Raw genomic sequence first — 16,680 nt, 5'->3', positions numbered from 1 at the left:
GGTGGACTGATCACTTGAGGTCAGGAGTTTGAGACTACCCTGGCCAACGTGGTGAAACCTCATCTTTACTAAAAATACAAAAATTACCTGGGTATGATGGCGGGTGCTTGTAATCCCAGCTACTCAAGAGGCTGAGGCAAGAGAAACACTTGAACCCAGGAGGTGGAGGTTGCAGTGAGCGGAGATCACGCCACTGCACTCCAGCCTAGGCGACAGACTAAGACTCCGTCTCAACAGTGATAACAACAAAAAAACAGGCTGGGCGCAGTGACTCATACCTGTAATCCCAGCACTTGAGAAGCTGAGGCAGGCGGATCACCTGAGGTCAGGAGTTTGAGACCAGCCTGGCCAACATGGTGAAACCTCATCTCTACTAAAAGTACAAAAAGATTAGAAGGGTGTGGTGGTGCATGCTCGTATTCTCAACTACTCAGGAGGCTGAGGCAGGAGAATTGCTTGAACCCCGGAGGTGGAGGTTGCAATAAGCCAAGATTGCACCACTGCGCTCCAGCCTGGGCAACAAGAGTGAAAACTCCATCTCAAAAAAACAAAAAGATTTATTCAAAGATTCACATTCCTGGTGGTTCACGCCTGTAATCCCAGTACTTTGAGAGGCCAAGGCAGTCAGATTGCTTGAACCCAGGAGTTCCAGACCAATCTGGGCATCATGGCGAAACCCTGTCTCTATAAAAGAAAAATTAAAAATGAGCCAGGCGTGGCAGTGCATGCCTGTAGTCCCAGCTACTTGGGAGGCTGAGATGAGAGGGTGGCTTGAATTTGGAGATTGAGCTCAGTCGAGATTGCACCTCTGCACTCCAGCCTGGGTGACAGAGCGAGCCTCTGTGTCAAAAAAAAAAAAAAAAAAAAAATGTTTGTACATGTAAGAAAGACTTACCAAAACCAAAAAGGTAACCATATTTTTTTCCTGTACAGCAGGATTACAGGTGATTTTTATTTCATTTTATGTCTGTGTCTGTTTCCAGTGTCTATAGAGGCATATATCAAATTTATTAAAGCCAGACAAAAATGCCTTTAAAATTTTCAGGACAAGTAGGAGAAGACGAAAAATTTGAGTACAACATGGAGGTAAATGAGGCAAAAATGAATATTGAGAGGGCCGGTTGTGGTGGCTCATGTGTGTAATCCAGCACTTTGGGAGGCGAAGGTAGGCAGATCGCTTGAGCCCAGGAGTTCAAGACCAGCCTGGGCAACACGGCAAAACCCTGTCTCTACCAAAAATACAACAATTAGCCAGTCTCATAACCTGGTCTCTAAATAAATAAATAGATACAATACAAAAAACACGTGTTGAGGGCACATCTTGGTCTGAGTGAGTCACCTGGAGAGGTGTGCTTGGGAGCCATCCAGGTAGCAGCTTTGGGGCCTTCTGGGATCACTCAGATGCTCCCACCCCTTCTCTGAAAACCATGGAGGCTCAGGGCAGTGCCTGGCACGGGGGCCTGGAGAGTTCCAGGGGACGGAGGCTCTGTCCCCTGTGGTGCCCTCAGGGGTTTGGGGAAGAGCAACATACCTAGGAAGCCAGATACTCTTCTTCTTTTCTTATTTTGGAAACTTGAAAATCCATTAAAAGTAACCAATTTCGGTATTCTTTTTTGTTTGTTTTTGTTCTTAGGATCAGAGGTTTAACAGGCAAAAGAAAGAGAAAGAAAGGAAAACAGCTCTCTCTCTAGTGAGAGAGAGGGGACTTTTGAGAGGAAAAGCATTTTTTGTTGTTTTTTGATTTTGATTTTGTTTTAGAGACGGGGTCTTGCTCTGTTCCCCAGGCTGTAGTGAGTGGCACGATCCTAGTTCACTGCAGCCTTGAGCTTAAGGGATCCTCCCTCCTCAGCTTCCCAGAAGCACTGGGATTACAGGTGTGAGCCACTGTGACTGACCCTATTAGATTATTAGATTAGAATGATTGTAACAGAGTCATTCAGGAAGCAAGTATAGGAAGGAAAAAAAAAAGGCAACACAAGTTCATTGTAGAAAATGCAGAAAAGCAAAAAGGAAATATAAATCACTTGACTTTATCCTCCAGAAATGATAATAGCATCCTTTCTCTAGGCCCAAAACACATTGTTTCACCAAAATAAGAATTTAATAATAGTTTTTTTTTTTTTTTTGAGATGGATCTGTCGCCCAGGCTGGAGGGCAGTGGCACGATCTCTGCTCACTGCAAGCTCCGCCTCCCGGGTTCACGCCGTTCTCCTATGTCAGCCTCCTGAGTAGCTGGGACTACAGGCAGGCACCTGCCACCACACCCAGCTAACTTTTTTGTATTTTTTTTTTTTTAGTAGAGACGGGGTTTCACTGTGCTAGCCAGGATGATCGTGATCTCCTGACCTCGTGATCCACCGGCCTTGGCTTCCCAAAGTGCTGGGATGACGACAGGCGTGAGCCACCGTGCCTGGCCATTTTTTTTTTTTTTTCCCCTGAGACAGGGTCTTGTTCTGTTGTCCAGGCTAGAATGCAGTGGTGCCATCATAGCTCACTGCAGCCTCATACTTCTGGGCTCAAGCCATCCTCTCATCTCACCTTCCTGAGTAGCTGGGACTACAGGTGCGCACCACCATGCCCAGTTAATTTTTAAATTTTTTGTAGAGATGGGGTTTCACCATGTTGCCCAGGCTGATCTCAAACTCCTGGGCTAAAGCAGTCCTCCTGCCTCGGCCTCCAGAAGTGCTGGAATTATAAGCATAAGCCACCTAACATGGTCTAACAGTGTTTTATGACTTTGTATTTTTGGGCCGTTCAGCAAATATTTTCAGAGAAGTTACTGCCCTTTTTTTTTTTTTTTTTTTTTTTTTTTTTGAGACGGAGTTTTGCTCTTGTTGCCCAGGCTGAAGTGCAGTGGTGCGACCTTGGCTCACCACAGCCTCTGCCTCCCGGGTTCAAGCGATTTTCTTGCCTCAGCCTCCCTACTAGCTGGGAATACAGGCTCCTGCCACCATGCCTGGCTAATTTTTGTATTTTTAGTGGAAACAAGGTTTCACCATGTTGGTCAGGCTGGTATCGAACTCCTGACCTCCAGTGATTTGCCTGTGTCAGCCTCCCAAAGTGTTGGTATTACAGGCGTGAGCCACCTCACCCAGCCTGACTTGTTTTACTGAGCAGATGTCTTTAAGGTTCATGTTGGAGCAAGTGTCAGAATTCCCTTTTTTAGGCTTTTTTCATTGTATGTCTATTTATTGATGGGCACTTGGTTTGCATCGTCTTTTGGCTGTTGTACATAATGCAACTATGAACATGGGTGCACAAATATTTCTTTTTTTTTTTTTTTTGAGACGGAGTCTCACTCTGTCGCCCGGTGTTGGAGTGCAGTGGCCTGATCTCAGCTCACTGCAAGCTCCCAGATTCGCGCCCTTCTCCTGCCTCAGCCTCCCGAGTAGCTGGGACTACAGGCGCCCGCCACCTCGCCCGGCTAGTTTTTTGTATTTTTTAGTAGAGACGGGGTTTCACCGTGTTAGCCAGGATGGTCTCGATCTGCTGACCTCGTGATCCACCCGTCTTGGCCTCCCAAAGTGCTGGGATTACAGGCTTGAGCCACCGCGCCCGGCCATCAAATATTTCTTTGAGTTGCCGCTTTTAGTGTGTTTGGGTGTATACCCAGATGTGGATCGCTCAATAGTGTGGTGCTATTTTACAGTTCTGGAGGAACCGCCAAACTTATGCCTCTGCTGCACCATTTCACATTCCCACCAGCAGTGCACAGGACTCCAGTTAATCCACACCCTTGCCAACAGCCAACATCTTTTTTTTTCTTTTTTTTTTGATGGAGTCTTGCTCTGCCGCCCAGGCTGGAGTGCAGTGGTGTGATCTCAGCTCACTGCAGTCTCCACCTCCCAGGTTCAGGTGGCTCTCCCGCCTCAGCCTCCTGACTAGCTGGAATTACAGGCGCCTGCCACCACACCCAGCTAATTTTTGTATTTTTAGTAGAGATGGGGTTGCACCATGTTGGCTAGGCTGGTCTCGAACTCCTGATCTCGTGATCCGCCCGCCTCAGCCTCCCAAAGTGCTGGGATAACAGGTGTGAGCCACTGTGCCCGGCCTCATTCTGATTTAAAATCAACTTTATTGAGGTATAATTCTATTGAGGTATAATTTACATATAATAAAATGCATATATTTTAAAGATACAGTGCACACAAGTTGACAGGTGTATACATCTGATTAAACCTCACCCCAGATAAGATCTAGAACATTCCAACACCACAGAAAGTTCCTTCTTGTCTGCAATATAGCTCTACCCTTTGCCCCAGGCAATCACTGATCCAGTTTCTATCATCATAGGTTAGTTTTGTGTCTGTTTTGAAATTTTATATAAATGGAACCATATGGTATATATGTTTTTGTATCGGATTTTTTTTTTCCTTGCTCAGTTTAATGTTTCTCTAAATCCGACTCATGATTTAGAGCAAGACTCTGTACCACACAGATCTGATCAGAGTCATACCTGTTACAAACTAGCCAGGTAAGCCGAGCATGGTGGCTCATGCCTATAATCCCCGCACTTTGAGAGGCTGAGGCAGGTGGATCACCTGAGGTCAGGAGTTTGAGACCAGCCTGACCAACATGGAGAAACCCTGTCTCTAGTAAAAATATAAAATTAGCCGGGCGTGGTGGCATATGCCTGTAATCCCAGCTACTCAGGTGGCTGAGGCAAGAGAATTGCTTGAACCTGGGAGGCAGAGATTGCTGTGAGCTGAGATCACACCATTGCAACGAGCAAAACTCCATCTCAAACAAAACGAAACAAAAACTAGCCAAATAACAATCCCCCCCCAGAATTGTTACTTAAGTTCCAATTCTGTTTCTTCATCTGTAAGATGGGAGTAGTGAGAATATATTGAAGGCTGTTAGCCAAAGGGCTGATTTTTCTCTCTGAAGTTGCAGGAATGTGAGTCCAATTGCACTTGCAAATGAAGAGTGGACCTGTTAAATCAGCCGGGCGTGGTGGCACACGCCTGTAATCCCAGCTACTCGGGAGGCTAAGGCAGGAGAATCACATGAACCCAGGAGGCAGAGGTTGCAGTGAGCCAAGATCATGCCACTGCACTCCAGCCTGAGCAGCAGAGTGAGACTGTCTCAAAAAAAATAAACAAATAATGGGCCAAGTTATAACCTGCCCCCTCTCTCCCCAGCCACCCAACTAGAGAGATTATCATATACCAAAGATGCTAGCGAAACCCACACCACTGCAGCTTAAGATAGTGTAGGACTAGTGCCAACTCAGGGCATATGGCCTCAGCAGAAACAATGAAGAAAACTTAAAAACCCGACTTCAAGTGAGGAGGTTTGGAATTTGGAATCTTGAAGCTGTCATTGTCATGTGACTATTTTAAATGGTAGCTTCTAATTGCCTCTCCCTCTTTGAGCTGTCCACATCTGGGAGACTGTGACCTGCCAGTGAAGTGTGGGTAGTGGCAATGTGTGGATGAGCTCGGTTGTGCATGCAGCCTGGGCCTGCTGAACACTTAAGGGTCGGGGGTTCTCAGGGAATCCCTGAGAGCTCAAAGGATGACCTGAGGGGCCTGGTGGCATGTGTGGAAGGGGCCAGGCCTTCCTGTCCAGAGGGTTGATTGGCTGTGGCAGCCTGATGGGACAATAGGAGAGGCCCTGCAGATCCCTCCAGCAGACCTGTGCAGGATTCCTCCTGGGGAGCACCAAGTTAATGCCCCAGCAGTGACTAGTGAAGGCCAGCACTCCCTAGGAGGGGCTGCCCCTGTGTGCCAGCTCTGCCTGGGCCTTGGGCAGCTGGCCCAGGAGTGATGTGGTGGTACTGTTCTCTGGATGCACAGGGCGTAGTCTAGCCTATGGACATCCCCAATATCCCGAAATTCATTCCTCCCAGGAGGAATGCTGGGCCCTTTTTAGCTTCTAGTTGGTGCTAAGAATGATTTTAAAATAACAGAACTGTCTGGGCACAGTGGCTCAGGCCTGTAGTCTCAGCACTTTGGGAGACCCGAGGTGGGAGGATTACTTGAGCCCAGGAGTTCAAGACCAGCCTGGACAACAAAGCAACACCCTGTCTCTATAAGAAATTTTAAAGAAATTAGCTGGGTGTGGTGTTGCACACCTGTAGTCCCAACTACTTGGGAAGTTGAGGTGGGAGGATCACTTGAGCCTGGAAGATCAAGCTGTGATCATGCCACTGCACTCCAGCCTGGGCAAGCGAGCAAGACCCTGTCTCAAAAATAATAACAGAACTGTGTGAAATGCCCTGGTTCATCCCCCAGGCTCCTTGCCAGAGGCCTCCACTCACTCCAGACCACTGCAGTCCATTGCTGTCAGCTGTCAACGAAGGATGCGAATGCTGGCCGCTTCCTGCGGACTTCGTGTCACCCAGAGGTAAGCCCATGGCCTCCTCTTAGGTGGGTGCCTTCAACACATACTGAGGAGGATACATGGATTTTTCTCTGTAGATGAAAGAATGGAATTGTGATTATGGGGTTTTTTTTTTTCAAGTCCTTATCTCTTAGAAAAATACAGATGGAATGTGATCGCCTGTGTGTCTGGGATTTGCTACAAAAGCAAGAGGAAGCAGGAGGTTGAGATGAAGCAAGATTGGCCATGAGTTGTTGATTGATGAGTCTAGGTACATGGAAATATGGAAGTGTGTTATACAGTTCAGTCTACTTTGTTTTTTCCTTTTTTTCTTTATGTTCATCTTCAATGTGACAGTAAGTTCTGCCTGCTTTTGCACATTTACATTTTATACAAGTTAGAAAGCAACTGAGCGGGCCTTTAGGATCTGACCAACTTGAGGTTCAGCTCTAGCACCAACATTCCTGTGAGACCTTAGACAAGAAGGAGCCTGTGTTCCTTAGTCTGTGAAATGGGGCTAATCACAGCTGCCTCAATGATTGCTGGGATAGTTTTTCATAAACGAATGCACGAAAAGCCCTTAGCTTAGTATCTGACACCTCATGAGTGCTAGTTACTCATGTTCTGAATGGGAATCTGGCCAGTTGACCCTGGCTGACCATTTGGGACAGGGAGGGGCACGTAAGGAGGAGTCTGGGGGTCCACCTCTCAGATCAGGGGGCACACATGCGGCTTCTGCTTTTGTTTTTTTTGTTTATTTGTTTGGTTTTTTTTTGAGGTGGAGTTTTGCTGTTGTTGCCCAGGCTGCAGTTCAGTGGCACCATCTTGGCCCACCGCAACCTCCGCCTCCTGGGTTCAAGTGATTTTCCTGCCTCAGCCTCCTGAGTAGCTGGGATTATAGGCATGTGCACCACGCCTGGCTAATTTTGTATTTTTAGTAGAGATGGGGTTTCTCCATGTTGGTCAGGCTGGTCTCGATCTCCTGACCTCAGGTGATCTGCCTGCCTCAGCCTTCCAAAGTGCTGGGATTACAGATTACAGGCATGAGCCACCGCACCCAGTCTTTTGTTTTGTTTTTAAGACCCCTGTAGACACAGAGGCTTCTACCTTTGTTTAAAGCAATCTTGGCTCCAGTTACATCTTTGGTTGGTTTGGACCTTATTTGGCAACAGTTTGAAGCTATAATCAGCAGTCAGATTCCTGGATTTGCTTCTGCTAAAATACCGTATGTGAAGCATTTCTTTAGTTATTCATTTTTTAATGTTTTCTTTTGAAATAATTATAGATTCACAGGCAGTTGCAAAAAGTGTACCCTAAGGTACTTTGTACCTTCACCCAGTTTCCCTTAATGGTAAGAGTAACACATACTTTTTTTTTTTGTTTGAGACGAGGTCTTGCTCTGTCACCCAGGCTGGAGCGCAGTGGCGTGGTCACAGCTCACTGCAGCCTAGAACTCCTGGGCTCACATGATCTCCTACCTGAGCCTCTTGGGTAGCTGGGACTACAGGCATGCACCAGCATTCCAGCTAATAATACATCTTTGTATGTCTATAGTACAATCAGTAAAGTGACATTGGCATAATTCATGGAGCTTATTCAGACTTCACTAGTTCTGTAGGCACTCGTGTGTGTTCAGTTCTTTGCACTTTTAACACACGTGTAGATCCATGTAAGCACCCCATAATCAAGATGCAGAGCTGTTCGTCATCACCCAGGTGCTCCCTTGAGGGCAGCATTTATTTTCTAGGACAGATGTATTTTTATCCCCTGATTTAAAAGAGAAGGAAATGCAGAAGAATGTTGGGAAAGATGTTTGCTACTTGTTCTCAGTGATTTATTTTACTTTGTGCTTTCTTGTTTGAGTTTTGTTTTTATAATGAACATGTGTCAGTTAAACAAAAGCAACAGAGCTTTTTTTTTTTTTTTCATTGCTTGAAACCCATCACCCAGATGCACCACTATTGATGTTGTGGCAAACACAGTTCCAGACTGCTTTCTAGGTTGTTCTCCTGCCTTTCTGACCTTCTCCCTACTCTCAGAAGACATTCCCTGGAGGCAGTGCTGCATGGCCTGCTCCCATGGTGGTCTGGTGTTCAAACCCCACTCCCTGGGGCACTCCCACAAGAAGTGGGATAAGTGGTCTGCCAGCACTTGGCCTCCCAGAGGCTCTTGAGAAGACCAATGTCAACATCTGTTGCTTGCCTTTTTGAAACCCAGCCTTTCTACACTGCCCCCTCCTCTGCCTGAATCCTTGGATGAACATGGATTTGGCCTCCTTCTAACGAAACATCTGTGGTTTTAGATTGTCTGGTGTGCAGTTCCCTGCATGCAGACAGGACTCCTGTGTCTTCCCTGCCATTAATTCTGAGCACGATACCTGCCACCTGCTATGGGCTTTCTCTACATCAGGGATTATGCCAGGCATTTGACAGACGTTGTCTCCGTGACCTAGGAACGAACCACTGGGGTAACTGTTATCTTCTTAGACAAGGAAAGTAATGCTTGGAGAGGTTAAGCAACTGCCCCAGGTTACCAGCTGGTGTGTGGCAGACCAGGACTCAAGGCCAAAGTCATGTACTTAACCACTCACCTCCCTACCTCCTGCCAGCACTGGCTGCCATTAACCCAGGATTGCTTGTGTCTTCTCATAGGTGAGCCCAGGCCAGGATGGGGGACGCCAGGGACCTTTGCCCTCACCTTGACTCCATAGGGGAGGTAACCAAAGAGGACTTGCTGCTCAAATCTAAGGTAAAGGGTCAGACCTTACGGGGCCAGGGCCCACATCCAGGGCTGCCTCTTTCCTGGGGTGTGGACATTTCTGAAGCAGTGGAAAAACTGGTTCCTTGACCGTCTCTGCTCAGCCTTGTGTGTAAATGGAAATGCTGGCATCTGCTTGGGAGACCCTTCCGGAGGCTGTGTCCTGATAGCCATTAATTATAGTTTAGACCAGGCCATTTGGGAACCACTAATGCTCTCTGTCCATTAGCTGTTGGGGCGGGTGCACAGAGCCTCTCCAAGGCAGGGAATGAATGCTGCTTTCCAAGTCCAGGAGTGTTATTACAAATGAGGCCCGAGGAGGGCTCAGGGAGGCCTGAGCAGGAAGCCAGCTGGGCCTCTTCTCAAAGTAGGAGGACGCATTGCCATCCTTTTGGTGTTGTTAAATGAAAATTTTTGAAAAGGTAATACTTGACATGGTTACACATGAAACAGTATAAAATGATAAATGTCAAGAAGTCCTTCTCTCACCCCCATGCCCACCCTCCCCGGCCCACCCTCGGGTAAGCACTTACTCTCTTTTGTATCTTTTCAGTTTCTTTATGTGAATACAAGCAGATAAACTCATTTTAAGCTTTGCCCTTTCTTACATAAAAGATGGTATACAATCCTCTCTGTCTTGTAACTTGCTTTGTTCACATGACAATGTATCTTGGAGCTCTTTGGACGTCAGTGTGTAGAGACAGCTTTCTCATTTGTTACCTTGAAGCCGCATCATGTTTCATCGTGTGGCCACAGTGACCGAAGCTCTGTGGGTAGACACCTGGATCCTTTGCAGCCTCTTGCCAATAACAAACGATGCTGCGACGAACGGCCTTGTAGAAAAGTCATTGCATCCACGGGCAGAGCTGCATGCAGGCATGTTCCCAGGAGTGGGATTCCTGGGCATATTGGCACCTAATGCTGGTCGCCTGGCCTCACCGCACCAGCAGGTCCTTGGTGGCCTTTGGCCTGAGCTGGTTTTGTCACGAGGCCTGGCGTGGGAGTGGTTCTTCATAGTGTTTATAGCTGCTTTTGAAGTGACTTCGCCTCTTGCATTGTGAAGTGGGGCAGAGTGAGGCCCAGATGTGTTTGCATTGTCTGATGCTGCGTTTCTTTCTGCTTCTTAGGGAATCTGAGAGCAGGGAGGGGATGAAGCAGGTGGGAAAAGAGACGTGGAGCACAGGAATGTTTGTGCTGGGACTGGCAGCCGTTCAGAAGCCTGTTAGTGCCTCTAGAGTAGAGACTGGGCGTGTCTGGGATGCTCCGGGCCTGTGTGTCAGAGATCATGACTTCAGGTCCTCTCTGGGTATCCAGAAAGTTACAAAATAAAACCAGCGCCGTTCTAAAATACTCAGAAAGAGCAAGGATATGAGCAGGTCCTTACCAGTAAAGGAGGTAGAAATGACAAGAAACTTTCGGAAAAAGATGGCTGACTTCACTCTCGTGCTTATGGATATTGCTAACGAAATAGGATGATACCATTTTGCAGATGGGCGGAAAGAGATAGATCCATTCGTAGCTGACAGTTACGGAGAAAATGGGCCATTCACATTGTGGTAGGGCTGGGAATTACTGTAACTTTTAGAGAAGCAATTCTGCTTCTGGGAATTTATCCCATAGAAATGTAATCACCAGTTACAAACACATGATACAGCAGTATTTATTGAGCATTATTTGTAAAAGGGAAAAACTGGTGGCACCTGAATAATCCTCAGAAAGGGAATGGGTGAATCAGTTATGGTGTGTCCAGAGTGTGCAGTTATCACAGAGGAGATGCAGTCTTCATGTACAGACTTGAGTGACCCTCAAAGGAGACACAGGCACATTATAGATAAATGTGTATTGCGTGATCTTACTTTTACTAAAAATCACCCGCTCAAGATCTAGGCATACATGTTTTGTGTAAGAAGAATGTACAGAGGAAAATATTTCATACCATACACAACATATAGATGTTATCTGAATTGTTAGAGCAAGCATACGATACTTTCATAAATCAAATAACTGAAATGGAAAAAAAAACCTGGGAAGAGGAGGGTGAATTGTGAAGTCAAAAAATCACAAGAGAGATGACAAATTCAGGAAGGTTTGGGGCTGCGGCTTTGAGTCTGCTAAGCAGACTGATCTCCTGGCACCCACGGCATCCTCCGTGAGAGACCCTAAACCACAGAGTGCAGATCTCAGCTTCATGATATGGGACGAGCTGCTTCACTTCAACCCCACGTTCAAGCTTTTGACAAACATGGCTGGAATCTGGGTGTAGTGAGAATGAGAAGGAGGCCAGGGAGGCCTGGGAGCTGCCATGGCCACCCTGGGGGAAGCCAGGCTTTCTTGGTGGGAGCTTTGTGGCCTTGCTGCACTGGGCTCCAGGCTCATTGGCTTTACCTGCTGTCCAGGCTCATTGGCTTCACCTGCTGACCTTGCTCTGTGGCAAGGTTGTGACCTCAGCGAAAGGGGGATGTTGCTGGGCCCTGCTACAGAGATTGGAAGGGATTCTGTAAGTAGTGTGTAAAAAACTCAGCAGGCTGGGCGCAGTGGCTCACACCTGTAGTCCCAGCACTTTGGGAGGCCGAGGCAGGCAGATCACGAGGTCAGGAGATCGAGACCATCCTGGCTAACACGGTGAAACCCCGTTTCTACTAAAAATACAAAAAATTAGCCAGGTGAGGTGGCGGGCGCCTGTAGTCCCAGCTACTCGGGAGGCTGAGGCAGGAGAATGGTGTGAACCCAGGAGGCGGAGCTTGCAATGAGCTGAGATCGCACCACTGCACTCCAGCCTGGGAACTCAGCTGGAGGCCAGGTGCGGTGGCTCATGCTTGTAATCCCAGCCCTTTGGGAGGCCAAGGTGGGTGGATTACCTAAGGTCAGGAGTTTGAGACCAGCGTGGCCAAAATGATGAAACCCTGTCTCTACTACAAATACAAAAATTAGCCAGGTGTGGTGATGGGCACCTGTAATCCCAGCTACTTGGGAGGCTGAGGCAGGAGAATCACTTGAACCCGGGAAGAAGAGGTTGTATCTCGCCACTGTGCTTCAGCTTGGGAGACAGAGCAAGACTCCATCTCAAAAAAAAAAAAAAAAAGAAAAAAAGAACTCAGCTGGAGACTTGGATTGTCCTCTTCAAGGGTCTGCTCCCACCGTGGTGGAGCCTGATACTGTAGCTGCTGTCGAAGACCAACACTCAGAGTTCCTCTCACAACTGATGGAAGCACGGCAGATGTTGTAGGGCCTCGGCTGGGAATTGCTGTTCTAGAAGCACAGATGCAGTTATTTGGAGCACAAATTAAGTTGCTGTAATAAAGAGTCCCTAAAATAGAGTGGCGTAAATGAGATAGAAGTTTCCTTTCTCTCATGGAGCAGACCACAGGTAGGGAGGACTGGTAGGTTGGCTCTGCCATTCTCAACATGTGGCTCTTTTCCTGAGTCCAAGGTGGTTGCTTCAGCTCCTGCCATTACATCCACATTCCAGCCAATGGTAAGAGGAGAAAGAGCAAGGGTAGCACACAGCGCAGAAGTGGCACACATGGTTTTTGCTGTCTTCTCATTGACTAGAACTGAGCCCACGTGATCATGGTGGAAGTTGGGAAACATCGTCTGCAGCAGGCTAGCTGTGTGCTCAGCTAAAATCCATGCATCCCATTATTAAAGCAAGGAGGAGAGAAAGGATACCGATAGACACAGAGCAGCCTCTGACGCCCAGACCACCAGAAACCTGGGCATTTCCTGGGGTTTGCCAGGTCTAGTGAACTCTTCATTTATACCAGGCCTTGTGAACTCCCAGGGGTAGACAAAACAGACCATCCCTCTTTCATGGAGCTCTTGTCTAACGGGTAGAAAGGCTGAAATAATTCAGTGCAAGAAAGGAAGTGTAGAAGGGGTGGTAAGAGAGCATGTTAATGAGTCTCTTACATGATTTTATTTTCCAAGATTAGGTTATAGACACTAAAATCATAAAATGCTGGTTTGAAAATGTTTTTACAGGCACAGGATAGAATTCAAACAGTAAAGTATAAAGTGCTCCCCTGGGAGCCTAATTTGGACAGGTAGTCTGGCGAAGGCCTTTCTGGGGCCAGGGCTTGAAGCTGAGACCTAAGTGCATGTCAGCCAGGTGGGGCCCTCCAGGCAGGACCAGCCCCGGCGCTCAGCCCCCCAGCGGGCTCGTCACACCTACTCTTTCTCTCTCCTCTCAACCCACACAGGGAACCTGTCAGTCATGTGGAGTCACCGGACCAAACCTTTGGGCCTGTCTCCAGGTAAAAGACCCTTGTGGCCATCGGGGGCGTGGAACTGCTTCCACCTGTTGTCAGCACTGCACAGGCTGGTGCAGTGGGCTAGACTCTGGGCTGGGAACTTCCATCCCTGGTGGGCACTGCCAGAAACCTTGGGCAGGGGCACAGGGGCGCAGGGCTCCAGAGTCAGCAAATCCTGGGCTGGCCATTCTGGCAGCAATTAAAAATGACAGGAGAAAAAAATAGGTCGGAGAAGGCTCTGGACCGAAGGCTCCCTTCTTCATAGGACAGAATTCTAGCTTGGCGTGCGTATGTGTGAGTCGACGTGGGTGTCTTGGCTTTGAGGCCTGGCACTGCTGCTCAGCAGCGTCTCTCCCTGGGCCAGTCTCGTTTTTTCTCTGAACCCTCATTACCCGTCTATAAGAAAGAGGCTGCAACACTGACAACTGACAACTGTCCCCGCCTCATGGGGTTAGGGTAGAACTGGATGAGACGGATGCCTGTGACTAGCCAGGAGACGGTGTCCGGGAGAAGCTGGAAGGGTTTGGATGATTACTGGTTACTAAAAAGAGTAAAAGTAGAGGTATGAAAACATGACAGTTTTCCCCGAGTGGTAGAATTATGGATAATTTTCTTTTTTTTGTCTGTAGTGTTTAAAAAATGTTTCCAAGCATGTATTTTTATAGTCATACTAAAAATGACTGTTACTTAAAATTTCTTTAAAAAAAAAAACCCACAAGTAAAAACAACAAAGACAGCAGCAGCGAGTGAAGATAGCCAGTCAGTCTTTGCAGAAGCGCAGGGGCCCCCAGTGGAATTCTGGCCTCTTCTGCTCAGCCCTGTCACTCAGCACAAAGTAGACAGCAAGACACTGTGTATCCGGGGGAAGCAAGAAGGGCCAGATGTTATCTCCTGGGCCGTTACAAGTGCAGGACGTGGTCCTACCTCATAGGAGTCACAGTCCCCTTAGACAGATGTGGGAGCCTGATGCAGAAAATGGCACGTGCTTTCTGAGTCAGCCATGTGATAAAAATCAAAATGATTCCATCATTTTCCCAGAAGGCCCTGCTTATCACAGGTGGCAGTGACAGCAGGCACTCCTGTAGGAGTGTGGCATTGGCCACTGGCTACTGGCTGGCATGGAGGCTCACAGTGGAGGCACTGAGTGGGCCTTGGAGGATGGGTAGATTTGGGATAGGAGAGTGTGAGGGCCCTTTCAAGGCAGCATCATCAGGGGCATGCGGGCCCTGCTGTGGGGTACTGGGTCCATACTGGGCTCCCGCTATCTGTGCCCCTTGTTTCAAGCACCTGGTCCCCATTCAGCATCCCCCATTAGAAAATGGCTGTGAGGTCTAGGATCCCCACCAAAAACATAGGTCCCAATAACTGACCCCACTTCACATGGGGTTTTCTTGGAGGGGGAGGGTCTGGGTCCTGAGCAGCCAGGCCCCAGCCGGAACCCCACCTGGGCTTCTTGCTGGAGAGCAGCAGCCCAGGGCATACTGCTTGTCTCACTCAGAGGGCAGGGACAGTGTTTACGGCCCATCACTGCCCAACAGAATTTCAGGCGTACGGACCTGCAGACCTGTGTTCCTTTGAGATGGCAGAGCCTCAGTCCCTTGTAGTCCCTGTTCAGGAGAGGTGGGGGCACTGACTTTGGGATGGAACCAGAGACACTGTGTTGACACCATCCTTTTGGCAAGCTCCAGTCCACTCTCCTCCCCTCTCTTACCAGGTCTCCTGCCCCTATGTTGGCTGTGGAGAATCCTTCGCTGACCACAGCACCATTCATGCACAGGTGAGTGTGGTAGCTGAGAGTATGGGCCCTGCAGTTAGATGGCCTGGGGTTCAAACCCCAGCTCCACCTTCCTGCTCTGGGCCTAAATGGCTGGGCCAATAAATGGTGTCATCCTAGCATGGCTCCTGCAAAGAAGAGAGGATGCAGGTAAAAACATTTTGCATCTGCACCATTTGATAAGCAGCAGCCCTCAGGGTCCTGACTGGGGGGGTAAGCAAAATTTGAGCTTCCGGTCTCTGTCCTGACAGGACCTCTTACTGAGAGGCTGGGGAGCAGAGTAGCCATCACACGTTGGGGCACTTGTTAGGCCAGAATACCTTGGACCTCATTTTGGATATCACCCTCTAGGCAAAAAAGCACAACTTGACCGTGAACCTGACCACATTCCGGCTGTGGTGTTACGCCTGTGAGAAGGAGGTGTTCCTGGAGCAGCGGCTGGCAGCCCCTCTGCCGGGCTCCTCCTCCAAGTTCTCTGAACAGGTAACCTGTGTGGTGGGCTCTGTTTGGTTGTTGGCAACACTGTGTTGAGGATGAGGCAGTGTGACCTGAGCATCCGTGGGGCACGGGTCAGTAGGTCCCAGAGGTGTGTGTTCCTGGGCCAGTATGTTTTCAGGTGACTTTGAGGAGCTCACATCAGCACATGCTCACTGAGCCCAACTCTGCCGAGGCATGTGTGAGGCCATGAGGGTGCAGAGGTGACTGAGAGTAGGGCCTCCCTTGAGGAGCTCGGAGACCACGGGGTGGCCGTGCAGAGTGTAGGTGTTGGGGTGGGCTCAGGGCCATGAGGTGAGTGTAGACCCAGGCCTTATGGAGAGGGTTGACGAGGTCACAGATGGCCTCTGGCCATCCCAGATCTGAAACCATTCCTAAGGGAATTCCAGGTAGTTGCTACAGCACACTTCTCCATGGGAAATGCCCAGAAACCACCTAGGTAATGTCGACCAGAGAATGGTCCTTTGATCAACAGTGTGTGCCGTGCAACCTTAGAGATGGCGGGTCAGCAAGCCCATGACCTGGAGGGCCCAGCCCCAGGCCTGTGCTCAGGGAATGGTCAGTAATCCTGGATGGCAGAGCTGCCTGCTAGAGGAGAAGGCAGGACATGTGTGTGGCATTGCGTGGCTGACTCCTCCATTTATTTTATTTTATTTTAATTTAATTTTTTGAGACCGAGTCTTGCTCTGTTGCCCAGGCTGGAGTGCAGTGGTGCAATCTCAGCTCACTGCAACCTCTGCCTCCTGGGTTCAACTGATTTCCTGCCTCAACCTCCTGAGTAGCTAGGATTACAGGCGCCCGCCACCATGCCTGACTAATTTTCATATTTTTAGTAGAGTCAGGGTTTCGCCATGTTGACCAGGCTGGTCTTGAACTCCTGACCTCAAGTGATCCACCTGCCTTGGCCTCCCGAAGTGCTGGGATTACAGGCAGGAGCCACCGCACCCGGCCTCTCCTTCTCCTATCTGTTCAGACAGTCACATGATAGGGCTTGATAAGTGCTTATTGAATGCATTTGTGAACTTGGTAGATGTTTATGAATTTTTATAGAAAAGGCTATAAAACAGTATATGCAAT

At 48.5% G+C, this 16,680-nt stretch overlaps 1 protein-coding gene across 14 annotated transcripts in view; it reads left to right on the top strand.

Moving 5' to 3' along the window:
- USP20 (ubiquitin specific peptidase 20) overlaps positions 1-16,680 on the top strand; it is a 46,338-nt gene that overhangs the window by 7,747 nt on the left and 21,911 nt on the right. For all 14 annotated transcript variants that reach the window (XM_074016277.1, XM_005580641.5, XM_074016275.1 and 11 more), the window contains 5 exons: positions 6,240-6,351; positions 8,979-9,075; positions 13,284-13,337; positions 15,049-15,111; positions 15,460-15,591. Coding sequence is in view for 10 of the 14 variants with exons in the window: in XM_005580641.5 (XP_005580698.2) it covers positions 8,995-9,075; positions 13,284-13,337; positions 15,049-15,111; positions 15,460-15,591 (330 nt within the window). In the remaining 4 variants the exon portion in view is untranslated. The remainder of the gene's footprint in view (positions 1-6,239; positions 6,352-8,978; positions 9,076-13,283; positions 13,338-15,048; positions 15,112-15,459; positions 15,592-16,680) is intronic.

The sequence above is a fragment of the Macaca fascicularis genome, chromosome 15 (assembly GCF_037993035.2).
Source record: "Macaca fascicularis isolate 582-1 chromosome 15, T2T-MFA8v1.1".
Lineage (NCBI taxonomy): Eukaryota > Metazoa > Chordata > Mammalia > Primates > Cercopithecidae > Macaca > Macaca fascicularis.
The sequence above is the reverse complement of the archived record's forward strand: the minus strand, read 5'-3'. Positions and strand labels throughout refer to the sequence as shown.